General features: G+C 41.4%; 1 protein-coding gene across 1 annotated transcript in view; it reads right to left on the bottom strand.

Moving 5' to 3' along the window:
* Positions 1–15,384: 15,384 nt before the first annotated feature.
* The window catches only part of HYCC1 (hyccin PI4KA lipid kinase complex subunit 1), a 52,804-nt gene continuing 47,172 nt past the window's right edge, over positions 15,385–21,016 (bottom strand). Inside the window, exon 11 of the mRNA XM_075143599.1 lies at positions 15,385–19,912. Within this exon, the coding sequence (XP_074999700.1) occupies positions 19,356–19,912 (557 nt within the window). The 3' untranslated portion in view covers positions 15,385–19,355. The remainder of the gene's footprint in view (positions 19,913–21,016) is intronic.

Below are 21,016 nucleotides of genomic sequence, written 5' to 3'. Positions count from 1 at the left end.
CATTTCATCTGCGTGCTGTCAAAAACTGTGTGTGGCATTAAATGATATATTTTAGAGAGAGTATAAAACCTAATAAAAGGAGATCAGGAATATCTAGAGCAGCTGTAGAGATTTGTAACAGAAAAATGAAGGCTGGTATGAATGGAAAAGCATGCAAGTACCAGCAGGAACAACAGAATAGAGGGTTAAAAGAATGGCCTGTTTTGTTAACACAGAAAACCATTCCCAGCAGAAAAATTAAGGAATTGTTCTGTTTATGTCAAGGCCAAAGACCCGCACTTTGAAAACAGCCACAAGACAGATGACCTGTCAGCGGAAGACCCAGCATCCTGACCCCAGGAGGATGGTAACAAGGCTGCAGCATCAGATACACCTTGCCTTTCCTGCTAGCCTGTCAGGAAAACACACATGTTGAAAACAAGGAAAACCAGGCAATGGGCGGCAACCTGGCCTATCATTTCTGGAGAACCAAGTAAGCAGGATTCTGAGGTAAAAGACGACCACATACCAGCTGATGCCTCCTAAGGGATATGAAAGAGCTGTCCAGAAACTGCTTTGTTGTCCCAGTCAAGGGGAACCTTGGGCATGTAGTGAGGGCTTGGCAATCAGCATCCCTGCTCCTTTGTGTCAAACACAAGTGATCCTGGCCAGGCCACTTGGACTCAGAATCATAGAATCATTTAGATTGGAAAAGACCTCTAAGATCATTGAGTCCAACCATCAACCCAACACCACCATGCCCACTAAACCTTGTCCCTAAGGGCCTCATCTACACGTCTTTTAAATACTTCCAGGGATGGTGACTCAACCACTTCCCTGGGCAGCCTGTTCCAAGGCCTGACCACTCTTTCAGTAAAGAAATTTCTCCTAATGTCCAATCTAAACCTCCCTTGGCGCAACTTGAGGCCATTTCCTCTCGTCCTGTCGCTAGTGACTTGGCAGAAAAGACCAACACCCACCTCGCTACAACCTCTCACCGTATTAGCATTAAGAGAAGCTACAGTATGCACATCCATTTAGCTGTACTATATATAGCTTGTACTCTTGAATCGGTCACCCAGATGTCAGTGAGGCTCAACACCCTTGTGTTAAGTACTGCAAAAGCCATCCTCCCAGAGGACTAAACATTAGAAGTTACCTGGGAGCCAGCTGTATTTGATCTTAGACACTTATCACAAAAAGAGCTTAGATGCTTGCTCCGACACAATTATATATTTATTCTTTCAAATTTAGTTTGGGCTTTTGCAGAAAGCAGGAAGACTACTGGTAGCTCACCAGCCAGTTGGCTTCCGCTGTCCCCAGAGATAACCATGAGCCGGTCTCTCTAAGTGTTTATTGACAGTGTTACACTTGCTGGCTTAGCCAAGACTGACTCCCGCACAGCAAGTGAAGGAAAAGAGGGCAGGTGCTATAAGGAGTTGATGCTACTTAGAGATCAATGCCTGGCAATATTAACCAAAGGCCTGATAAATATGAAAGCTTTCAGAGACTAAGTTTGTTTCCAAACAATCAACCATTTTACTATTGACATCACCAACTGGATTTTCTACCCAAGTGAAATGTCTTAAATCCAGAGCGATCTCAAAATTGTGTTCTCTGGAGTGCCTGTAGATTTACAGAGATCAACAGCAGAATTTCACTCCATATTTGCTCTTTTACAGTTGATGTTAGAAGGCTTGTGAGGCTTCTGCCTTGATATATATTTGGCACATACTTCATCTCAAATCAAAAGATGAGGACTTGGGAAGGGGAAAGCCTGGTTTGCTAAGAACCATAGCTGCCAGACAATGAACAGTATGTATTGGGGGCCAGGGGCGGGGGGAAGTGCTGTGCAAAAATAGGTTTAAACCTCATTTGCCCTCTGACAGAGCTGGAACGTTTGTCACGGGGGTAGGTGACCTGAGGGATACTCTCAGTCATGCTGGCTACTAAGAGTTGCTAGAGGCAGGAGATGAACTGACTACAAGGGACCGCAAGAGGTCCAGCCTAGCCTGGGGTGACTACAAAATGTGCTCCACTGGTGGTGCTCAGGACCTCCGATGCTGTGTCTGGTCCCTCACAGCCAACCACATGTGCACTGCCTTTCCACACAAGGCAGGTCATAGCAGCCCAGCGCAAAGAAGAATCCACTTTCTAGATCATCTCCAAGGAGAAAGAGTGTTAATTCAGGCATTACTAAATTACAGAGCCCCAAAATTACACTGTTGAAGTTTAATTAAGCTGTGAAAGCAGCCAGCACCAGGTACTCGCAGCGATTCAGCCACGCAACGCGCGCTCAGTCTCAGTTCCGTGCGAGACTGCAGCATCCATAGTAGGCAGCAAGGCAATAACAAGGAGCTGGAAGGAGGAGGTGCATGAGCCACTGCCAAAATGTAGAGCAGCTCTCATCCAGCTGTGTAACAGCTCTGTTTCGAAGCCATCACAAAAGAGTTTTCATTAGAAAATAAACAAGCTCATTGGACAAACCCTATCACCATGCTGAAAAGCCCCATGAACCTGCCTGCATAGAAGTACAATGCAAAGAGGTCGGCCCAGGCATCACTTGCAAATGAAGTTCAAACTATCAAATCTCCAAAAATATGACGCACATGCTGAGGAAAAGGTTTGGGGTGTTCCTGTAGCTGCAGAGGGAAGCGGTACTCTATCATCTGCTGATAGGTACGTGTTAAATATAGTTTTAGCTAACTAATTGCAAGAGATAAATCTGAGGGAAGCTAACTGAAAGATGGACATCTCTAACAATTGTCTTGTGAAGTTTATGTGAAGCAGTGATACAAAAGAAGTCATGGGCAGATCTTTGACCAGGAGGGCCAGAATTCAGCTACATGCACAGACATCTTTGGGAGCTGGCAAGAGTGGCCAGGAGATGGAACAGGAGATTACTTGCTTTTATACATTTTATATAGAACACAAAGAGGGACAATGGGGAAGACACATACTAGTGTTTCCGACATATTTTTTCCTTGTAAAAGTCCTATTTAGGAACAAAGCATTTCAAAATGCTGGCATTTCTGTGGAAGAGAAGTTCATGCTCCCACCCAGCCCCGTATAGATGGCGAGTGTTTCTCAGATGGCAAGGCCACAATTAGGTCTGGCAAGCAAAGTACAAAACGTTAGGAAAACAGAGCACTATTCAGCAACAAGACCCTTTTTCCTGGCCAGGCCAGTGAGAAGAAGCTGCAATTATGGAATCAGCGTTGTGACACTGTAACTATAAAATACCTTTAATCAGTGGGATCGGTTCCCTTCCTCCAGAGCCAGGTTTGCACTACAGTCAGAAACTGTGGCTTGTTCTCACTCGCCTTTATGGCAACTGAGTTTCTGTTAACACAGAGGGAAAGCAAGAGGTTTGATAAACACTGCTAAAAGACTCTATATTATCTGAAAGTGTGCGGTCCATCTTGTGACAAGAAGAAATAAATTCTTTTTACCTCAGGACGTAACACTGTGACATCTGTGTAGGCTCTCAGTGATGTTAGCGCTATCGTGTTTTGCCTTTTTTTTTTAACTCCTTCACCTGGGATATTCCATTTCCCTCCTTCACAGGAATCATAAATAATAGTTGTCCCTTATACAGACGGACTCTTTATTTCTTTGTTTTCTGTCACTGCAGCTTCCAGGTAAGCCTACGAACAACTAAATGGAGGCAGCCACCACTAACCCAAGAACAGCTACCAGGAAGAGCTCACACCCGTGTAATCCTGTGAAAGATAGGTACATTGCAAATACCACCTGAGTAAAATGGAAAAGGCGGAATGGCGTTTTTGTTTCCCCCTGACAAAGCAGACCCATACCATAACTACACAAAGACAAGCTCAGGAAATGGGATGTATGAACAGTTACATTTTCAATTCAAATACCAATATTTCTGGGCATGCTGCCCCAAACTGTCTGGTGTTTGAGTAGACAACAGCTCTTGGACAGATTTCTGTACTTTCAGAAATGAAAATGCCTCTCAGAAATGACATTCATCTTTTGGAGCAGAGAGCCCCAGAACGATACCCATCGGGCCCCTGCTTTTATGCTTGCGCCTTCCTATCAGGGTGTCGTGGTTTAACCTGACAGGCAGCCAAATACCACGCAGCCGCTCACTCACTCCCCCCACCCCCCCCCAGCGGGACGGGGAGAGAATCGGAAGGGTAGGAGTGAGAAAAACTCGTGGGTTGAGATAAAGACAGTTTAATAGAACAGAAAAGGGAGAATAATGATAATAAATAATGATAGAATATACAAAATGAGTGATGCACAATGCAATTGCTCACCACCCGTGCTGACCAATAACCAAGTAGCGATCGGTACTTCCTGGATCACGCCTACCCTTCATATACTGAGCATGACGTCACATGGTATGGAATACCCCATTAGCCAGCTGGGCTGGCTGTCCTGATTATGTTCCCTCCCACCTTGTGTACCTAGCTCAGTCAGTAGGCACGGGAGCTGTCCTTGGACTAGGAGGGCACTTAGCAACAACTGAAAACATCGGTGTGTTATCAACGTTCTCCTCATACTAAATCCAAAACACAGCACTAGGAAGAAATTTAACCCTATCCCAGCCGAAACTAGGACACAGGGCCAAGGCAAGGGGGAGCAACCCAAGGCCGACAGCAACCAAATTAGAGAAGGTTTTTATGCTGTAGAGGAGGTACATGAGTGATACACCTTTTGAGCAGCCACCATATGAGTGACAGGTGAGCTCCAGAGGTGCTCCAAAATCAGAGCCACAACACCAAAAACATAGGACCAAGCAGAGCAAGCCACTGCAGAAAGCTCGGAGCTCGCATGTTGAAAGCTCTGGTTCCACGAGGTATCTCAATGCTGGCCTGAAAAAAACAAATTTGAAAGACATTGATTTTCAAGTAATAATCTGCATGCGAGGGATGCTTCTTTATGAAACTACGTACCCAAAGAAGGAAGGGTAAGGTAGGTGCAATAAAAACACGCAATCTAAGATGAAGGACGACATTCTGCTCTCATGGGCAGCAACACCGCCACTCTTACTGAATTCAGAAGTCAAGATGTTTGCTGATAGAAAACACAACATCCACCTTCATTTCAGTAAGTGGAAATACTGTGAAAGAACATTGGAGCCTCCCATTAAGTGGTGTAAACAGTGACAGGAGAAAGCAATACTGTATCTGAACTATGCTGTGCCGATTTGGCTAAGCTAATGAATGCGTTTTTCCTGCCTTTCATTGCACGTGCTGCAATGTCTTCAGTGAGATTCTGGTCTATTGAAATCGGATCAATGCTGTGCTGTCCTTTTGGAGCAAACCTTTCTGGCTGCAGTTATCATGAGGAGAATGTGGCATCAGGGGCTCTGGTCTAAATGGGCAAAGCATTAATTATCCTTTAATTTTCCATCCATGCTTTTGAGTCCTCAGTGTAAGCTAGCACAAACATTTAGGCAGGTACCTAACTCCCTGTTTTCCAGACACAGGTGGATAAATGAATGTTTAAGAGGTTTGCTTTCTCCTCTAGTTCAAGGTAGCTGGGCGTTTCCTCACCTTCAAACAACCAAATGTTGTAGAGACTCTACTCCCCTTTTCAGCAAAATACCTCATGGTGCTCACCAGTTTTTATTCTAGTTAATAGGGAATAAAAATGATTAAACGCACTGGCTACAGTATGCACAGTCTAATAAACTGGGCTAATAACGGTTTTCCTGGCACCATAAAATGTCACATTTTTGCGTGACGTCCAATATTGAGCTGTCTGAAGCAGAACGGAAGACACGATTGATCTGTGTTGGAAGGTGCCTCCCTTTCACAATTAGCCTAGCTGGCTTCATTAAGCCTACTTTACCACGCCGTATTGTCCTTCATGCCAAATACATACTGTAACATTCTGGTTTATCCTCACAGAATGAAAAGTGCTTACACGGGGGAAAGTTAATGAAATGTCTGGCAATATATTCTAGTGTATATTCCCTATCGTCCTTTTTAAATATTCTGGTAACTACTCCATTGTCTTCAGTTCCCAGCGGCTGCAGTTTGTGGCTCCGAGCTCTTATTGCCCAAACAATTGGCCTCTCAGGTTTAAGGCTTTGTCTTCATTCCCACACTGGTTTGCCATGTCTGCACCTACACACACCAGTCCTCTGGCCTGAAAATCTGTCAGGAGAGGTGCGGTAGAGGAACGATTTCTATGGCATGCTAATTTGAAAACCATACCTCGTTTCTAAGCAGTATTTTAAGTCAGGCACAAGTATATTATCAAATAGAAAACAAACATTTGAAAAAAGCAGCCCTTTAGACAACTCTGCATTTTTTAGAAGGCAACCAAAGCTGCTATAGATTAAAAGTAGCCAATTTCCAGATACCTGGAGACATTAAATCAGTTTAGGACAGCTCTTCTTAGCTTCAAGAAGTCTACAGAAGAATTGCGCTTGGCAACAGCTCTTTCCTCAGTAATTCTGTGCCTGCTCCTAGGGGATATTTCTGCCACTTCATCTATTTTCTTTTATATGTAAGTCTATTTACAGTAAATAGCAATAGTAAAAAAAAAAATTCACACACTAATACAACACACTAAATGTATGTTAAATTCTGGTAGGATATTTGGCCTAATTTTAATTCCTACACTTTGAATGAAGATTAGTTTTATGCAACACTGAAGCCAATCAGACTTCCGTAAGGCATTTAGCGCAGGGCTATAGCAGCTTTCAGCTCCACCAGTGCAGTGATCAGTAACACGCCACGTTACCGTTACGCCACAGCAAGTGACATATGGCATGTAGCTGCACGTTATAATTAACCATTGATTTACAACAGAAAGAGGATAGACTGATACATTCAATTAACTTGCCTTCCTTTCAGCTGACAGGCAGCTGAGTGCCGAACACTTAATACACTTCATGCAAATTTCCTTCTCCACAAGCATTATAATTGCTGTAATTAGCACAGATCAACTATGACAGCAAAACTCTCATTTCATCTATACAATGCAGTACCTTATAAAAAGTTAGGATTTATCAGGTTTTTTTAAGTAGCTAACCAGCATTTCTCTTTTATCATACATTTTCATATAGTTCCAAGTAGTTTTTTTAAGATAATTCAGTCACCTTCTATATAACTCTAAAGAAAAAGAAGATTTTCCCAAGCAATATGAGTTGGGATGAATTCAGTTGGTGACAGTCACATGCACACCTACTAAGAGGTACAGTCATATGTGAAAAGTGATACAGGTGCTCCATGTTTGCTGTCGCATGAGAGTCAGTATTTTCTGCCATGCTGTTTCTTTTCCTACAAACTGTACATTAGTCTGTAGGAAAAAGGCTGTCACAGCACCCTGAACCTCTGTTTCGACTTTCTTCTGTTTTCCATGTGACAGCCTGCTGTCACAGGTGCTCAGTGTTTTATTTGACTTGGCATTTTGATTTGCCTGTCAGAGTAGTGCAGAGGTTAGAAGAGGTGACTGGCAAGGCTAGGGGAGTTCACGCCAGCTAATAACTTGCCCACTGAGTCGGTATTGAGAAATTTGAGCAAATGTGGTCAAGTCAGATCACTATGGGGCATCTTCCTTCTGACTGCTAGAAGGATCCACAGAGTGATTTCAGCATTGTAACCCTGCCATGCTTCACATCATCTGTTCAGGTAATGAAAGGTGCAAAGAAAAAGTTTAATGCAAGTACTTCCATAGAGCACAGCACAACAAACCACGTGGAGCTTCTATTACATTTGCCTGAAGCCTCAAGGAAATGTAATCTGCTGTGATAACTAAAAGCTTAAAGGAGATCAGCCACTGGATTGTTCTTCTTGGTATAAGGAGTCCACTCTATTCAGACCACGTACCGTGGCATGTAAACGAACTTACGGGGGTTACCCTGGTGTCTGCGGTGGGAATGATGAACAGCTCTGGCTGTGCCCTACCCAGGACACCCGACCTTTCACTGTCAATTCAGAGAAGCAGTTGTGACACTGACTGTAGGAACATAACCTTACCGTACATTCTGCTTTAGCCTTTGGATGTGCATCGCTATGTCCTTGTACTGACTGGCCATGGGGTGGCAATGCCAATCTTCTTGAAAACATTTTCTTACACTCGCTGGTCTCAGCCTCCATTCCTGCTCCTCCCCCTTTGTGCTTTTTCCCTTGTTCTGTTCTTATAGTTAAGGAATCTGTACATACATTTTAATTTCCTTTACGAAAGTTAAACTCAGTTTTGTCTTCTGGTAGTTGAGTCCATCACAAAGACTTTCTGATCCCACCACACTGTACACTTTCTTCTGCTCCCCCTTCATTCGTTTCCTCACAGGTGCTCAAGTACGCTTTTAAAGGGAATTATATTTCAATGCCAGCGTTCCATACAAGATTTCTCCTCTTCTAAAGGTGCAAATGCTAGAGACTCTTTCTTTGACTGAAGTTTCTTTGAGCTTTTGGGGTTTTTTTTTGCTTTCTCTCAGGCCAATGAACTTCACCGTTCAGCCATCTTCATTTCTCAAAGTTCAGCCTTTTGAAATAAAAAGTCCTCTCATTCAAGGTCTATTTTTTATTGTTTGTCTAAAACAACAACAACAAAGTTATTTTATATAACTCTCTCTTACTTCACTGTAAGTCTTGCACAGTGGTACAATGAAGTCTTGTGTAGAAGGACCAGAGCCCCAGCTGAACAAGGTGGTTTACGCGCCAGAAGGGTGCTCTCACCAGCCGAGTTCCCACCGAGGCCTGATTTACTTCTTGTCCCAGTTTCAGGAATCCACTGCCCAGCAGTATGCAACATAAAAATGCTCAAAGTCTGAAGCAGCACGCCCTATTCTTGGTTCAGGAACATTTTGTTGAACAAGTGTGTCAGTTATGACTTCTAGAAGCAATAAGGACCTGCAATTATTGATAGAATTTGTCCTCCAATCTATAGCAAGAAAATTTAAGTCTCTCCTAATGACAATTTCTGTTAACATTCCTCTGTGAAGATTACAAATGTCTCCCTAAAGGATTATAGCAGACCTGGAACACTATCCCACCAAAATGTTTTTACTACTCTTTTCCCAAGAGATTTTAGCTCAAAGACCATATAGTTATTTCCTATTTTTTTAAATCTGCCACATTGTTCGTGTGCTGCACTAGTCCACCAACCTTACCTTTACCTGTGCCTTTTCTCAGTCCCATGTATCTCTCCATGCTCATACTCCACTTACAAAATCTATTCCAGTGTATTATTTCTATAGTAAGCATTTTCACATACCGCTGCATGAGTGGTCTCAGTTAGTCCTGTTATGCAAATTTCTTGCATTATTTTTAAAAAAAAAAAACCTTCTAAGTCACATCACACTGGCCAAATCAGTGAGACAATCGACAATTTTTTTTAATTGGGATCTCTATTGTAGAGTCAGATCTGCACCTCATTCTTACTCTGGGTGGACGGATCAGCTATGCCATGCCACGTGGACAGCTTTGTTCCTCCATCACATCAGACTTGCTGTTTCCACGTACCTTGTAAACTGCAGGCTCCTCATTCTCCTCTTTGGTTGATGTCTGCAAATCTTGAGATGTCCAACTTCCAACCCTCCATCCTTATCATGCCTCCTTCACACCTTGTAAGGTCAGATCTGACCAAAGGCTGTAGCCTTTGCACCATCTCTTCCATAAACTCCCTCAGATATCCAGCTGATGGCTGGTACATTCACCAAGTCCTCTTAATTCCATTGTCTCCTCCAGTTTAAGAGGCACGTTGATAACCAGCCTGGTGGCCACCTCCTTTAAGAAAGCAAAAAAATTCTTCACACCCACTGATTGTCTCTCCTCCTTTTCTTTAACCCTCTGCCAGAAGCTCCCGACATTTTGGCTTCAGGTACCAGTCACGCATTTCTTGACACCAAAGCATGACAAGAAAATCATCAACGCTTAAACCTACGTAGCAGAGCACAGCCACCAGTACTGCCCACAAATGCTCTTCTAGTCCCATGTTAGGTTGTTTCAGCATTAATTTCCTGTATTTGTTACTGTAGTAGTACCAGCGCTCAGGTTCCTCTCCGAGAAGGCGACAGAGGCACAAGTTTTAGGCAGAGGGAGGGAAGGGGCAGAACACCACAGCACAAGCCCTGCCTGATGGGAAGATGCCTGCCCTTGCAGCCAGGTGGGATCCATGGGAGAAGAGGTTTCCACCAAAAGCTCTTCCCCCCTCCGGTAAGCTCTCAGCTTTATGCCTCTCTCATTTTGTGCAGCTTCTTCATTCATGCAAAACTGCCGACAGAGACAGGCAGAAAGGAAGCGTACTAGACATTTTGAACTGCCTTTAAAGCTTCTGGTTTAGCCTCCCATTCACCGTTTTTCCCACAGCTCAGTACAAAGTGCGCTTTATACGATGTATTCCTCCTTTCAAGCACGAAACAAAACTATTCCTCAGTACTTGTGCTGTACAGTGCCTGCTCTTATTAGAGTAGGAAGGAATAATTACAAAGACTATGAATATCATACTGAATGTCAAGGCGTATTAAAGTTGTTCAATATCTCAAGATCGAATAGAGATTCTTTCAAGGTGCTGCTTTTCTGCCTGAAATTAAATTATGGCATCAAATATCTTATAAGTGGATCTACCTAGTAACTAATTTTGTCAGCGTATTTAAGAAGTTATTCATCTCAGCATTACCAGAATGCATCAAAACTCTTTGTGCTCTCAAGCATCACAGAGTTTTTTCATCTTACACTGCTCCTAAAGGACAAAACCACTCTGTCATTCATCGAGAACGGAGCACATGTATCATGCTGCAATATGTATCATGCATGCCAGGCTTTACGAAAAAGATGGATCATACGGTGTGGGAACTTGGAGAAATCAATTGCTCGGTAATTTCTTCTTCAAGTTATTTGTCCATAAGCACATTTGCTTATGGTAATGATGCCAAGCAGTGAACTAATCCGTTTAGAAGCTGGATCGCCGTGTTTCAAGTGCTGCTTGGGCAAAACGCAAAGTCTCCAGTCTGAGACTTCTGAAATTGCCTCTCCAGCTGGCCGTTTGGGAGCTGCATCCAGCCTGCTGCTAGTCCACACCATAGAGGTCTGCCCACACAAAGGCCGAGTACTGGAGAAGCCCTCCAGCTGGCGACTGCGCTGGCCTCTGTCCTCACCCCGATGCCGCTGCCCTAGGAACACCTCAGTAAGGCTGGCAGCATTATAACACATCTGATGTTGGTCAGAAAGCCCGTCTTGGGCAAAGACTGAAGAAGTGATGAAAATTTCTCCTTGGCCCCTCACTGAGCTGGGGAAGGCTTGAACACCTGAAACACATTCAGGTACACGCTAGATTCAAGATTTTGGAGCATGGCTTCCTACGCTGGTAGCAGGAAAAAGTTCTCATGGATAACCAAAGCAGCTTAAAATTATGAATTTGATGCAGCATGTGAGGCAGTCGAGAAGCTCCTTCCCAGGCTGAACAGTTAAAAACCAAGCCTCAGATTTGTCAGAGGATTCAGCTAGAGCTGAACGGGTATCTTTCCGTTGTAAGGAAGCTTTAACAGCCTTGCTGCTATTCTACCTTTAAATTCAAAAGCTGATAAAGATATTACATACTTTCAAGTGGGATCCTGAAGCAAGAATGGCAGAAATAGGAATGCTATAGAGAGATTTGTGCTCCAGTTCTTTCCTTCTTCCCTGCTTTAGACATTTAGAAATGCAACTCCTTCATGATTACTCAAGTAATCCAAACAGATGCAGTTTGAATCTTAACTCCCAGCACCTGTCCACTTTATTTCAAGCTGATCTTTACATCCTGGCCAGCAGAACTACTAAACCAGATCTATTCTTCCTAGACATCTGCCTGCTTGTAAGGCCTTTAGTAAAAATAGGGCAGCTGCTGACATTTGGAGCTATGCTGAAGTGGCTGATGCTGTGCTAAAGCTTATTTTGGGTTTATGCAGCAAGAAGGGGGCTGTACGGATTCAGTTCAGTAGGAAGCAGTAACGAGGCAGCAATGCTGAGCCGGCTGTTAAGGATGAGCAGGAAGTGAGAGATGGGATGAACACTTTTCGGGTGCCAGAGGGGATCTCCCTATCTCAGGATGTGCTGAATCTGTTCAACAGTGCCTGTACCTTTCTCCAGTCGATACAGAATAGCAGTTGGATTGGTTTTGTTTAATGGCTGAAATGAGGAATATAAATCCCAATGAACTAAAAAGTAAACCATCTTCTGGGGAATATCAATGCTGTTACCTTGTGAAAGTCTTTCCATTTTGTGATTTATTATAGCAAATTTCTCAAACACCAACATTTTACGGGCAGGACATTCTGCTGAAAGCTGACATTTGGTATGACAGTTGGCTTGCACTTGATTCCAAAATGTTATCGTACATAATGTTATCCCAATTCAATTATTCAACCTGAATTATTAGCAAAGACTGGACTGCAGCTTAGTAACAATAATGAAACCACAATGCATTTTAACAACAACAAAACCAACAGCAAAAATATTAATATTGTGATTTTTTTTTAAATATATTTAAGGAATAAGTGCAAGATCCTTTACCATTTATATTCAAATCAATTTACCCTTGGCAGATTATACCACAAGGAAGATATACTAGTGACAGTACAACTTTTTAGTGCCTGGCTACGTTTGTTTTAGATGGTCGTAGGTCATTGACATCAGTGCTGGTCCAAGCCTTTGCCAGCTCCAATAGTCTCCTCAACAGTTCTACAACCTCCATACCTTGAGTAGCTGAAGAGGAAACCATATACATGTATATGTATGTATAAATGTATATACACACACATATATAACATATGTATGTTTTAAATGAGTCACTGTTCTGTTCCTACTTTCATAGGAATCAAAGGTGATATTCAAGCTTCATGCACGAGCAAAGTATCTTTTAAGAGAAAGCACTGAATGTTTGTTCATTATTTTGGTTCATTATTTGTATTGCAGAAACATCAGAAAATCATATCCACACTGAGGACTTCTTGTCCTGACATTCCTTCATTTACTTTGTTGTGTGTTGTGGAGGTAAAAGCCGGTATTTCTTCACACCTCCTCTGAAATCTGTCCTCTCACAGTAGAAAAATCTACCATCATAGTCCAGACCAAGAAACTCTACACAGACGACTGCCAGTATTGGTCAGCAACCTCATTTTAGGAATCAAGTTAATGAAGCGAGCACCATGCAATGCAAATGCTTGTTTCACAAAGGTTTCTGGAGTCACAGTGACATTTTTCCCACTATCCTGAATTAGCAGACGTATTTATTTCCTGGCAGCTGTTGGATTGGGAGAAAACCCCCATACTGAAGTTATCTTTAATACAGAGCTAAATGAACATAAAACATGAGAAATAATTATTACAAGCTCAATGTAGGCAACTAGCTGTAAAGTCTGTAGAAACAAATGTAATTTCTATAATTGGTTACTAATTGCTTCTATTACCTTCAAACATCTGTCTCGCTGTGACTTGTCCAGCAGGCTCTTGGGTACTCTCATACTCCATTAAGGGCTGTATTTTGGGGTACCATTGCTTTCTTTTGTACTCCCTACCACATTTTGGGAAGAGAGGAGGTATTCAAATTCACATTGTCTTTTACTAATCAGTAACAATTCCAACCTGAAACCATGTAAGAACCCGTTCTAAGCACTGCCTTTCACCCATTGTAACTGAAATAGCAAATCTTATACACTTACAGGACAATCACAGCATCAAGTCTAATTTGTACCTTTTGGAAAAGAAAACTTTTAGCTTGTTCAAATGAAGTGTTAGGAATCTAAGATTTCCTTTCTCACCCATTTGTATGAAGGGAAATTGAGTTTTGTTCATTCAAAAGAACAGGTTAAAGACTGACATTTGAAAAAAAATGAAAAAATGCACAGTGAGATCTCTCACTGCTGCCATCTACTACAGCACTTCCATTCATCCAGGTTTCTCTACAGCATTGCACCAGACTACATTTGTGAGGGGAAAGCAAAGAAACCTTGAACAGAACGCAGGATCACAACCCTGGACCTACAGAAGAACAGAACTTGCCTTGCGCAGGGAATCTGCCAGGTAGATGCCCATGGGAGACCATCCTAGAGTGAAGAAGGGTCCAGGAGAGCTGGTTGATGTTCAAGAACCATCTCCTCCAGGCTCAAGAACGGTCCATCCCAACACACCGAAAATCAAGCAGGGGCGGCAGGAGGCCTGGATACATGAACAAGGAGCTCTTGACTAACCTTAAACATGAAAAAGCAGCATACAAGAGGTGGAAACACGAGCAGGGAACCTAGGGAGATTATAGATGAACTACCCAAGCACGCACAGATGGGGTTTGGAAAGCCACAGCCCAAACAAAGTGGAACCTGGCAAGGGAGGTGAAGGGCAACAAGAAAAGCTTTAGCAGAAATATCATCAATGGAAGACTAGGGAAAAATAGGGCTCCACAGCTGAGTGGGGAAGGGGATTTGCTGACAGGAGATAGGGAAAAGGCCAAGGTACTCAACTGCTGCCTTTGCTTCTGTTGTTACCAGCAAGAGCAGCCCTCAGGAAAACCAGGCCTCTGAGCGCAGAAAACTGCCTCAGTTGCCAGGCTCAAAGGGCTGTGACCAGTGGCACCAAGCCCAGCTGGAGACCCGGCCTTACTGGCGTACACCAGAGGACAATACCCAGGCCAGGACGGCTTAACATCTTCATTAATGAAGCTGGCTGATGGGACAGAGCTCACCCTCGGCATGTCTGCATGCAACACAAAACCAGGAGGAGAGGTCAATACCATAGAGGGGTGTGCTGCCATTCACAGGGACATCAATGGGCAGGAGACATGAGCCAACACATGAATCTCAGGAAGTTCAAAAGGCAACGCCAAGTCCTGCCCCTGGGGACAAACCACCCCGGGCACCAGCACACACAGGGGCCAGACAGCTGGAAAGCAGCTTTGCAGAAAAAGCCCTGGGGTCTTCATGAACAAGGGGAACGTGAGCCAGCCACACGCACCCTTGCAGCAAAGACGGCCAACAGCCCCCAGATCACCAGCAGGTCACAGAAACACAGTGAAGATTGCTGGACAGGAGATCTAATAACAAAGACACATTGCAGATAATGGCTGTGTATCAAACCACTGTTATATTAAGACATCAAAACCACCCAGTTGCCTAAGTAGTGGTACGTTACTGACAGGACAGTCATCTACTTCTGCCGTCAACCAGTTTACAGCTCATTTGCTTTCAACTTGACCTTTCACCTGTCAGTCAGTGTTTCTCAACCAAGTGGTTTAGGCATGGTGTCTTACCTGACAAGGCTGCATTTGCAGAGCCTACGCTCCGTAAAATGGGTATTCAGCATATTTTAAGTAATGTGGTCAACCTTACTGTGACTTCTAGATGTGTATAATGAAAACTGAACAAGTCTATTGCTATCTAATGTGTATTTCAACAACGCCTGTGAAGAGGTGGCAAAATTTTCTGCTGTATGAAGTATTTACAAAAGCATACAACTTCAAAATAAAGTTTATTTTACTGCCCAAATTATTAAACACTGAACAAGACAACCTTGTAGTTTATACATTAGGAATGTAAGTTTTCATGTACAATTAACAGAACACTTCACTGTAAAAAAGGTGAAATACTGCGTTATTAAAACACAACAGTGTCACACAACAAACTGAAGAATATGAGAAAGTGTGCCACATTCATTTAAACTCAGGTTCTCAGGTGAAGACAGACATCTATAGACCAATGCAGCTATTCCACAGTTTGGTGAATATTAAGAATTGTACACATCTAGTCTTAAGTAGAATTATAGAAATACAAAAGGCAATATATTACACACCTATATACCGCAGTGTAAGCCTCAAACACCGAAAAAAGATATCAGACATGATAATTAAGTTAGAAATTTCTAGAATCCTCATAGAAATCAGAAGAGACCTCCTTAGAGAGAAGTGTGGCTAAAATAGCTATATATTTCTGTACCTGTCAAATCTGTCAGGTATTCAAGGCAATTCAAGGACATTTCACTCCCTTCAGAAAAGTCGTTGCAGCTCTGCAGCAAGTGGTTAGAGGCCATATGCTTTTTGCACAAACGTTACAGATACTCACAACAAAAATAATTCTTCTCCGCTTCAGAGTTTTGAAAGTGTTGCTGTTCAAAGCCATCATTGGAAACTGTGCTCTTTGATTTAAAACAGTAAGGTCAGTTATAAATGTCAGCATTAAAACAACTTCTCTTATTATAATTTGAGATGATTCACTCCTACGTAACATTTTTCCTGCAGAATGTTGCAGCCGTGTATGATGTTTGGAGTGTATTCATCAGAACTACCCACTCCCAGGTAGCATACAGTATGGGATGTCTTAATAGGTTTTCCTTACACTGTTAGAAGACCTCTACTTCTTTAATATACATTTCTCTTTCATCAGTCTAAAGACATCAAATAATGCTCAAAACCCAGGAGCTTGACAATTTTAGAAATGTTGTGAAAGAATCACTGTATCTGCTCCCTGCCCTTCTTCCCCCCTTCCCTCTCTTCCCTCCCCAATCCTGCACCATGGATATTGGACAACAAATAATTCTGCCCTCCCTCTCTCCTATTCTGCTTTTTTTTTCTTTTCCATTTTTAAGAAAAGAGGCACAACTGAAAATTTTATTACTTACATGAGGAAAGAAATTCTTTAGACTTGACCAATATCAAGGTGTGATGTCAGTTCACAAAAACATGCTCGCTGTGTAAGTTGGTCCAGAGACCAATACGTACATATTTGTATGAAGCCACATATGTATAGAAACAGCAGCCTTTAGCACCAAGAACCTTTCCTTTTATCATTTTCTCAAAAAAGTATGAAGCTTTACATAATTGCAGTTTTACCAATATGAGCCTATGCCTAGGGTTCAAGCCAGACCACAATTAGAATAATTAGCTGGATAAAATAAAAGGATAAACTAACTTTACTTTAATACTGTTTGATTTGTAGCCAACAGTATCGTAAACGTTAAATTACATATCTACATTTCATGGCATTTTAGATGCTTCGAAATTCTAATTATTTATAACTACAGTGACTAAATCTTCCCAGTATAATAAACATCTTTTAAACCAACACCCAGCTTGAAAGAGTGTCTGCTGTGGAGATAACCGAAACAATCATGAACTAAATGAAACAAAACAAACCCTGTAGAATTACTTAAAAATTCTAGTGCCTTAACACTAACTCACAACTAATATCGTCACAACAAACATTTGTCAATTGCAATTTTATTTATCTATTCTAGTTTATGTTTCAATTTAAATTACTGTAAAGTGTTTCCAAAGTACTCTTAAATGCTACACTGCAAGAGCATATCAGGTTATTTCTTCGTAACATCTAGAACGAATTTCAAGGAAAGGAAGAGCCCTACATTCAGTATGCGTAGTGCTAGCCAGTGTCTGCTATCAGCTGCCTAAAACCCTTCTATTGCTTGTGGTTCTGCATGCTCCAGCTGCCACATGTATTAGTCAACCTGAAACAAATGTGCTGTCTAATGTGCATTGCAGAAAAACCTGTAAAAAAGAGGCAAAATTGTCTGCTGTACGAAGTATTTACAAAAGCATACAACTTCAAAGAACCAGTTTATTTCACTGGCCAAAGTATTAAACACTGAACAAGACAAACTTGTAGTTTATACATTAGGAATGTAAGTTTTCATGTACAATTAAGAAAACACTTCACTGTAAAAAGGTGAAATACTGCATTACTAACTAGAACAGTGTCACACAACAAACTGAAGAATATGAGAAAGTGTGGTACATTCATTTAAACTCAGGCTCTCAGGTGAAGACAAACATCTATAGACTCATGCAGTTATTCCACATACTTTGGTGAATATTAAGAAGTGTACACAGCTAGTCTGCAGTCTTAGAAGTAGAATTATACAATTTACTTGTCCCTATCAACTATGTCTTCTCATCTCTTGTCATTAATTAACCAGCTTATTAATTGCTATAAACCTGAATAACATTAGCTGCTTAAAAGTTACTTGTGCTTCAGTTTAAGTCAAAAAGGGATATCTAAACTTATCTTCAGGCAAATAGGAAAGTCTACCAGAATTCTAGTGTTTGTTTTGTTACCAGGTTCTTGACAATAAGGGATCACTAGCTGCAGAAATTTGGACAGTTGAGATTGATTATGCCTTAGATCTTCATCCTATTTTTCCACTCATAATAATATATTGTCTGTTTATCAGCTAATCACTGCTACTGGAGTGGTTTTGTCAGCTATTGCTTCTCTAAATTTCTGCATAAGAAGTTTTAATGTCCATTTTTAATTAAAATCTTAATGTTATAAAAGTTGGTATCAAACAAGGTCACCAAACTAAGTGAAGGTTAAAGGTTAAGTAACCTTGAACAGGCTGCTGTTTTAATTTCAAAACTAGAAAAGTAATAGATATAAAAGACAAGGAATTACAGTGCTAGTTATATTTACATTATAATTTCCCTTTGTGCTTGCAAGTTACTGAAAGTACACATCCTTTGGTCTCAAGTAAGAAGTTCATGTTAAACATATTCACACTCCTGATTTGCTTGAGTTAGTGCAAAGGGCTCATACCTTATTTCCTACAGAACATTGTTACATAAGCACATCTCTTCCCCATAATAATAAAAATCCTGATGACAGTGACTTTTCAATGAGTAGCTTTGTGCCTGATATTTAAGAAACTGAAAGAAAGAAAGAATCTATGACACAATTCATAAGTCTAAAGCGTGACTAGCAACTGATAAGAACTCCCATCCACAGATACTGCTGCTGTATGACTTTTGGCCCAGTTTCAAAAAGTATCGTAAAAACAGAACGCATCTGTAATTCAGACTCATGTAGGCATAAAGAAGTACGAACATTGCAACATGTACTAACCACCATTACAAAAACTGCCATAACATCAGACACTGAACTGATGCTTCTAGTTTGAACCTTACATGTAAGCACAGCTTTCTCATGGTTAACATAAGAGAATGTTTGTTCTTAAAATGCTGTTCCAAAATTTCATGCCCATACTGTGAGACTTAAATAAAAGAAGTACTTCCAGTTTTGCCTATGCCAAGTGGTTGTGAAAAAGCAGAATCTGGGAAAGAGACTCTGTTTGTTCCCATACCATGCATTTGTATAAAGCCACACATCTTGGTCAGTGGCTAAACAACCAATCAATGCTTGTTAAATTGGTGAAGCTGTGAACTTCACATGAAGCCATAAGCAATCAGGTGTATAAATACAGTAAGTCAAAGAGGAACCTTCCAAGCTATTAGAAGTTGATGCAAAATAATTACAACTGTTGTCTATTCACTATTACTGTCAAATGTGAGCCAAGTAAGAATTTATGGACTTGAGGTTTAAGAAAGTAATGTATGGCATATTAAGGAGCTTAATGTACCAATGTACCAGTATCAGCATAAACCTCAATATTTTACTTTTCATACTTGCCAACTTAATATCAATCTGTTGACAAAGTTATGCTAATACTAGGAGGTCGCTGCTGATTAGGTTGTTTGCTTAAAATTGGAAGATCTGTTCTTTCTGTTCCATATATCAGTTTTTCCTCCTGAAGACTGCAAGCCGAAAACCTGTTTGCCTCTGTACCAGATACACCACCACGATTATTTGGAACTGTGACACCACTGACCTGTTCAAAGGATTTACTAAACACAGTAGTGGTTGTTCTGGCCAGACTATGGCTGCCAGGCTTAGGCAGGGACTGGCTAGTTGTCAGTGTCAGTCTCTTCAGAGAGACAAGCTCTAGATTCTCACTCATGGCTCTCTGAGTTTGTTTTCGTGACAAGTGTTCTCTGCAGGTTTCTCCTTCTTTTTCTTTTCCTCCAGCTTTACTTCCTCCAGACCTCCGTTGGCTCTTCCCTAAAAGGTTCTTACTGCTTGTGTTGCTGCTGTTAGATAGGGCACACTGACTTGTACTAGAAGTAGCCCTAGAGTAAAACCCTTCATCAGTTTCAGATACTTCTATCAGTTCTTCTTGAATTGCTAAATCAGTATTACCTGCATGGTAGAAAAAAAAAAAAAAGAATTAGCAACTGACTTGTTCACATTTATTGATTTTACATATTGCTAGGTTTTGATATTTACAAGCATGAAGCCATACAGCAACAGAACAGAGAACAGAAGACAAAACACTTACCTATTTCATTACATTTTGGAATTAAGGTTCATTAGGATATGAAGTTACAGCAAATAGTGCTGCATTAACTAGATCAAAAAGCATGCCCACAATCTCATTTTGTAGTGATTTTTGGGGGGGGAAAAAATGCAATCTTGTTAATTCATGCAGGAGATTAGAAATTTATAGATTAGAAGATACCACACAGAACAAAAAAAGTGTAAATCTTACTTTGAGCAAGTGCTCCAATACATGATTTTGCAAAGCTCATTAATTATAAACGTATGTGATCAATGCCCCAGGACACCCAATACAGCTGGCACCTGCATGTTTAGCAACCCAAGAACGCTTTACGACTGAAAGGTCACCTTCTGCATCATGGGTCTGGTGGTGTGAGTTGGAAACTCAAGCACAACATGAGATCTCCAGTGAAAGGTGGAATTTGGGAAATCTAAGGTACGCAGCAAGATACTTTTCACATCCATTTTGATGGATTCTTCATACCATTGATCACTGGATTTTGTAAACCCAATAAATATGCTTAATAAACTCAAAGGTATGTTGAGTCTCAGTGTATTTTCTCCAGATTAATTAAAACTACTTGTAAGTACGTTGTCATTGTCTGTGGCACAGACGAAGCTGTGTGCAATACATGCATTTGTGTTATTACACATGCAAATGTATTAACTGCATACTTTAATTCTCCAAACATGCAGCAGTGACCCTTTCAATCAACAGTGGTACCTTAGAGTGCAGCTACAAGTGCTCTGCTAAAACTGCACTCTGCCAGATGAGTTTATTCCATCCTCCATCATTTTTCTTACAGATTTTTGCCTCCTGATTTCTGGCATGCCTTTGCTGTCAGTTCTAGGATCTGTAGCTGTTTCCTGTACTCCCTGTAAATGCTGAACATCATTCTCTGCTAGTGCTCTGCTCTTTTCCCCATTCCCGGTCCTCTCTCCAGCCACACTTGTGACACTAATCTC

This window comes from Calonectris borealis, chromosome 2 (assembly GCF_964195595.1).
Source record: "Calonectris borealis chromosome 2, bCalBor7.hap1.2, whole genome shotgun sequence".
Classification (NCBI taxonomy): domain Eukaryota; kingdom Metazoa; phylum Chordata; class Aves; order Procellariiformes; family Procellariidae; genus Calonectris; species Calonectris borealis.
Note: the sequence above shows the minus strand (reverse complement) of the source record. Positions and strands in the feature narration are given on the sequence as shown.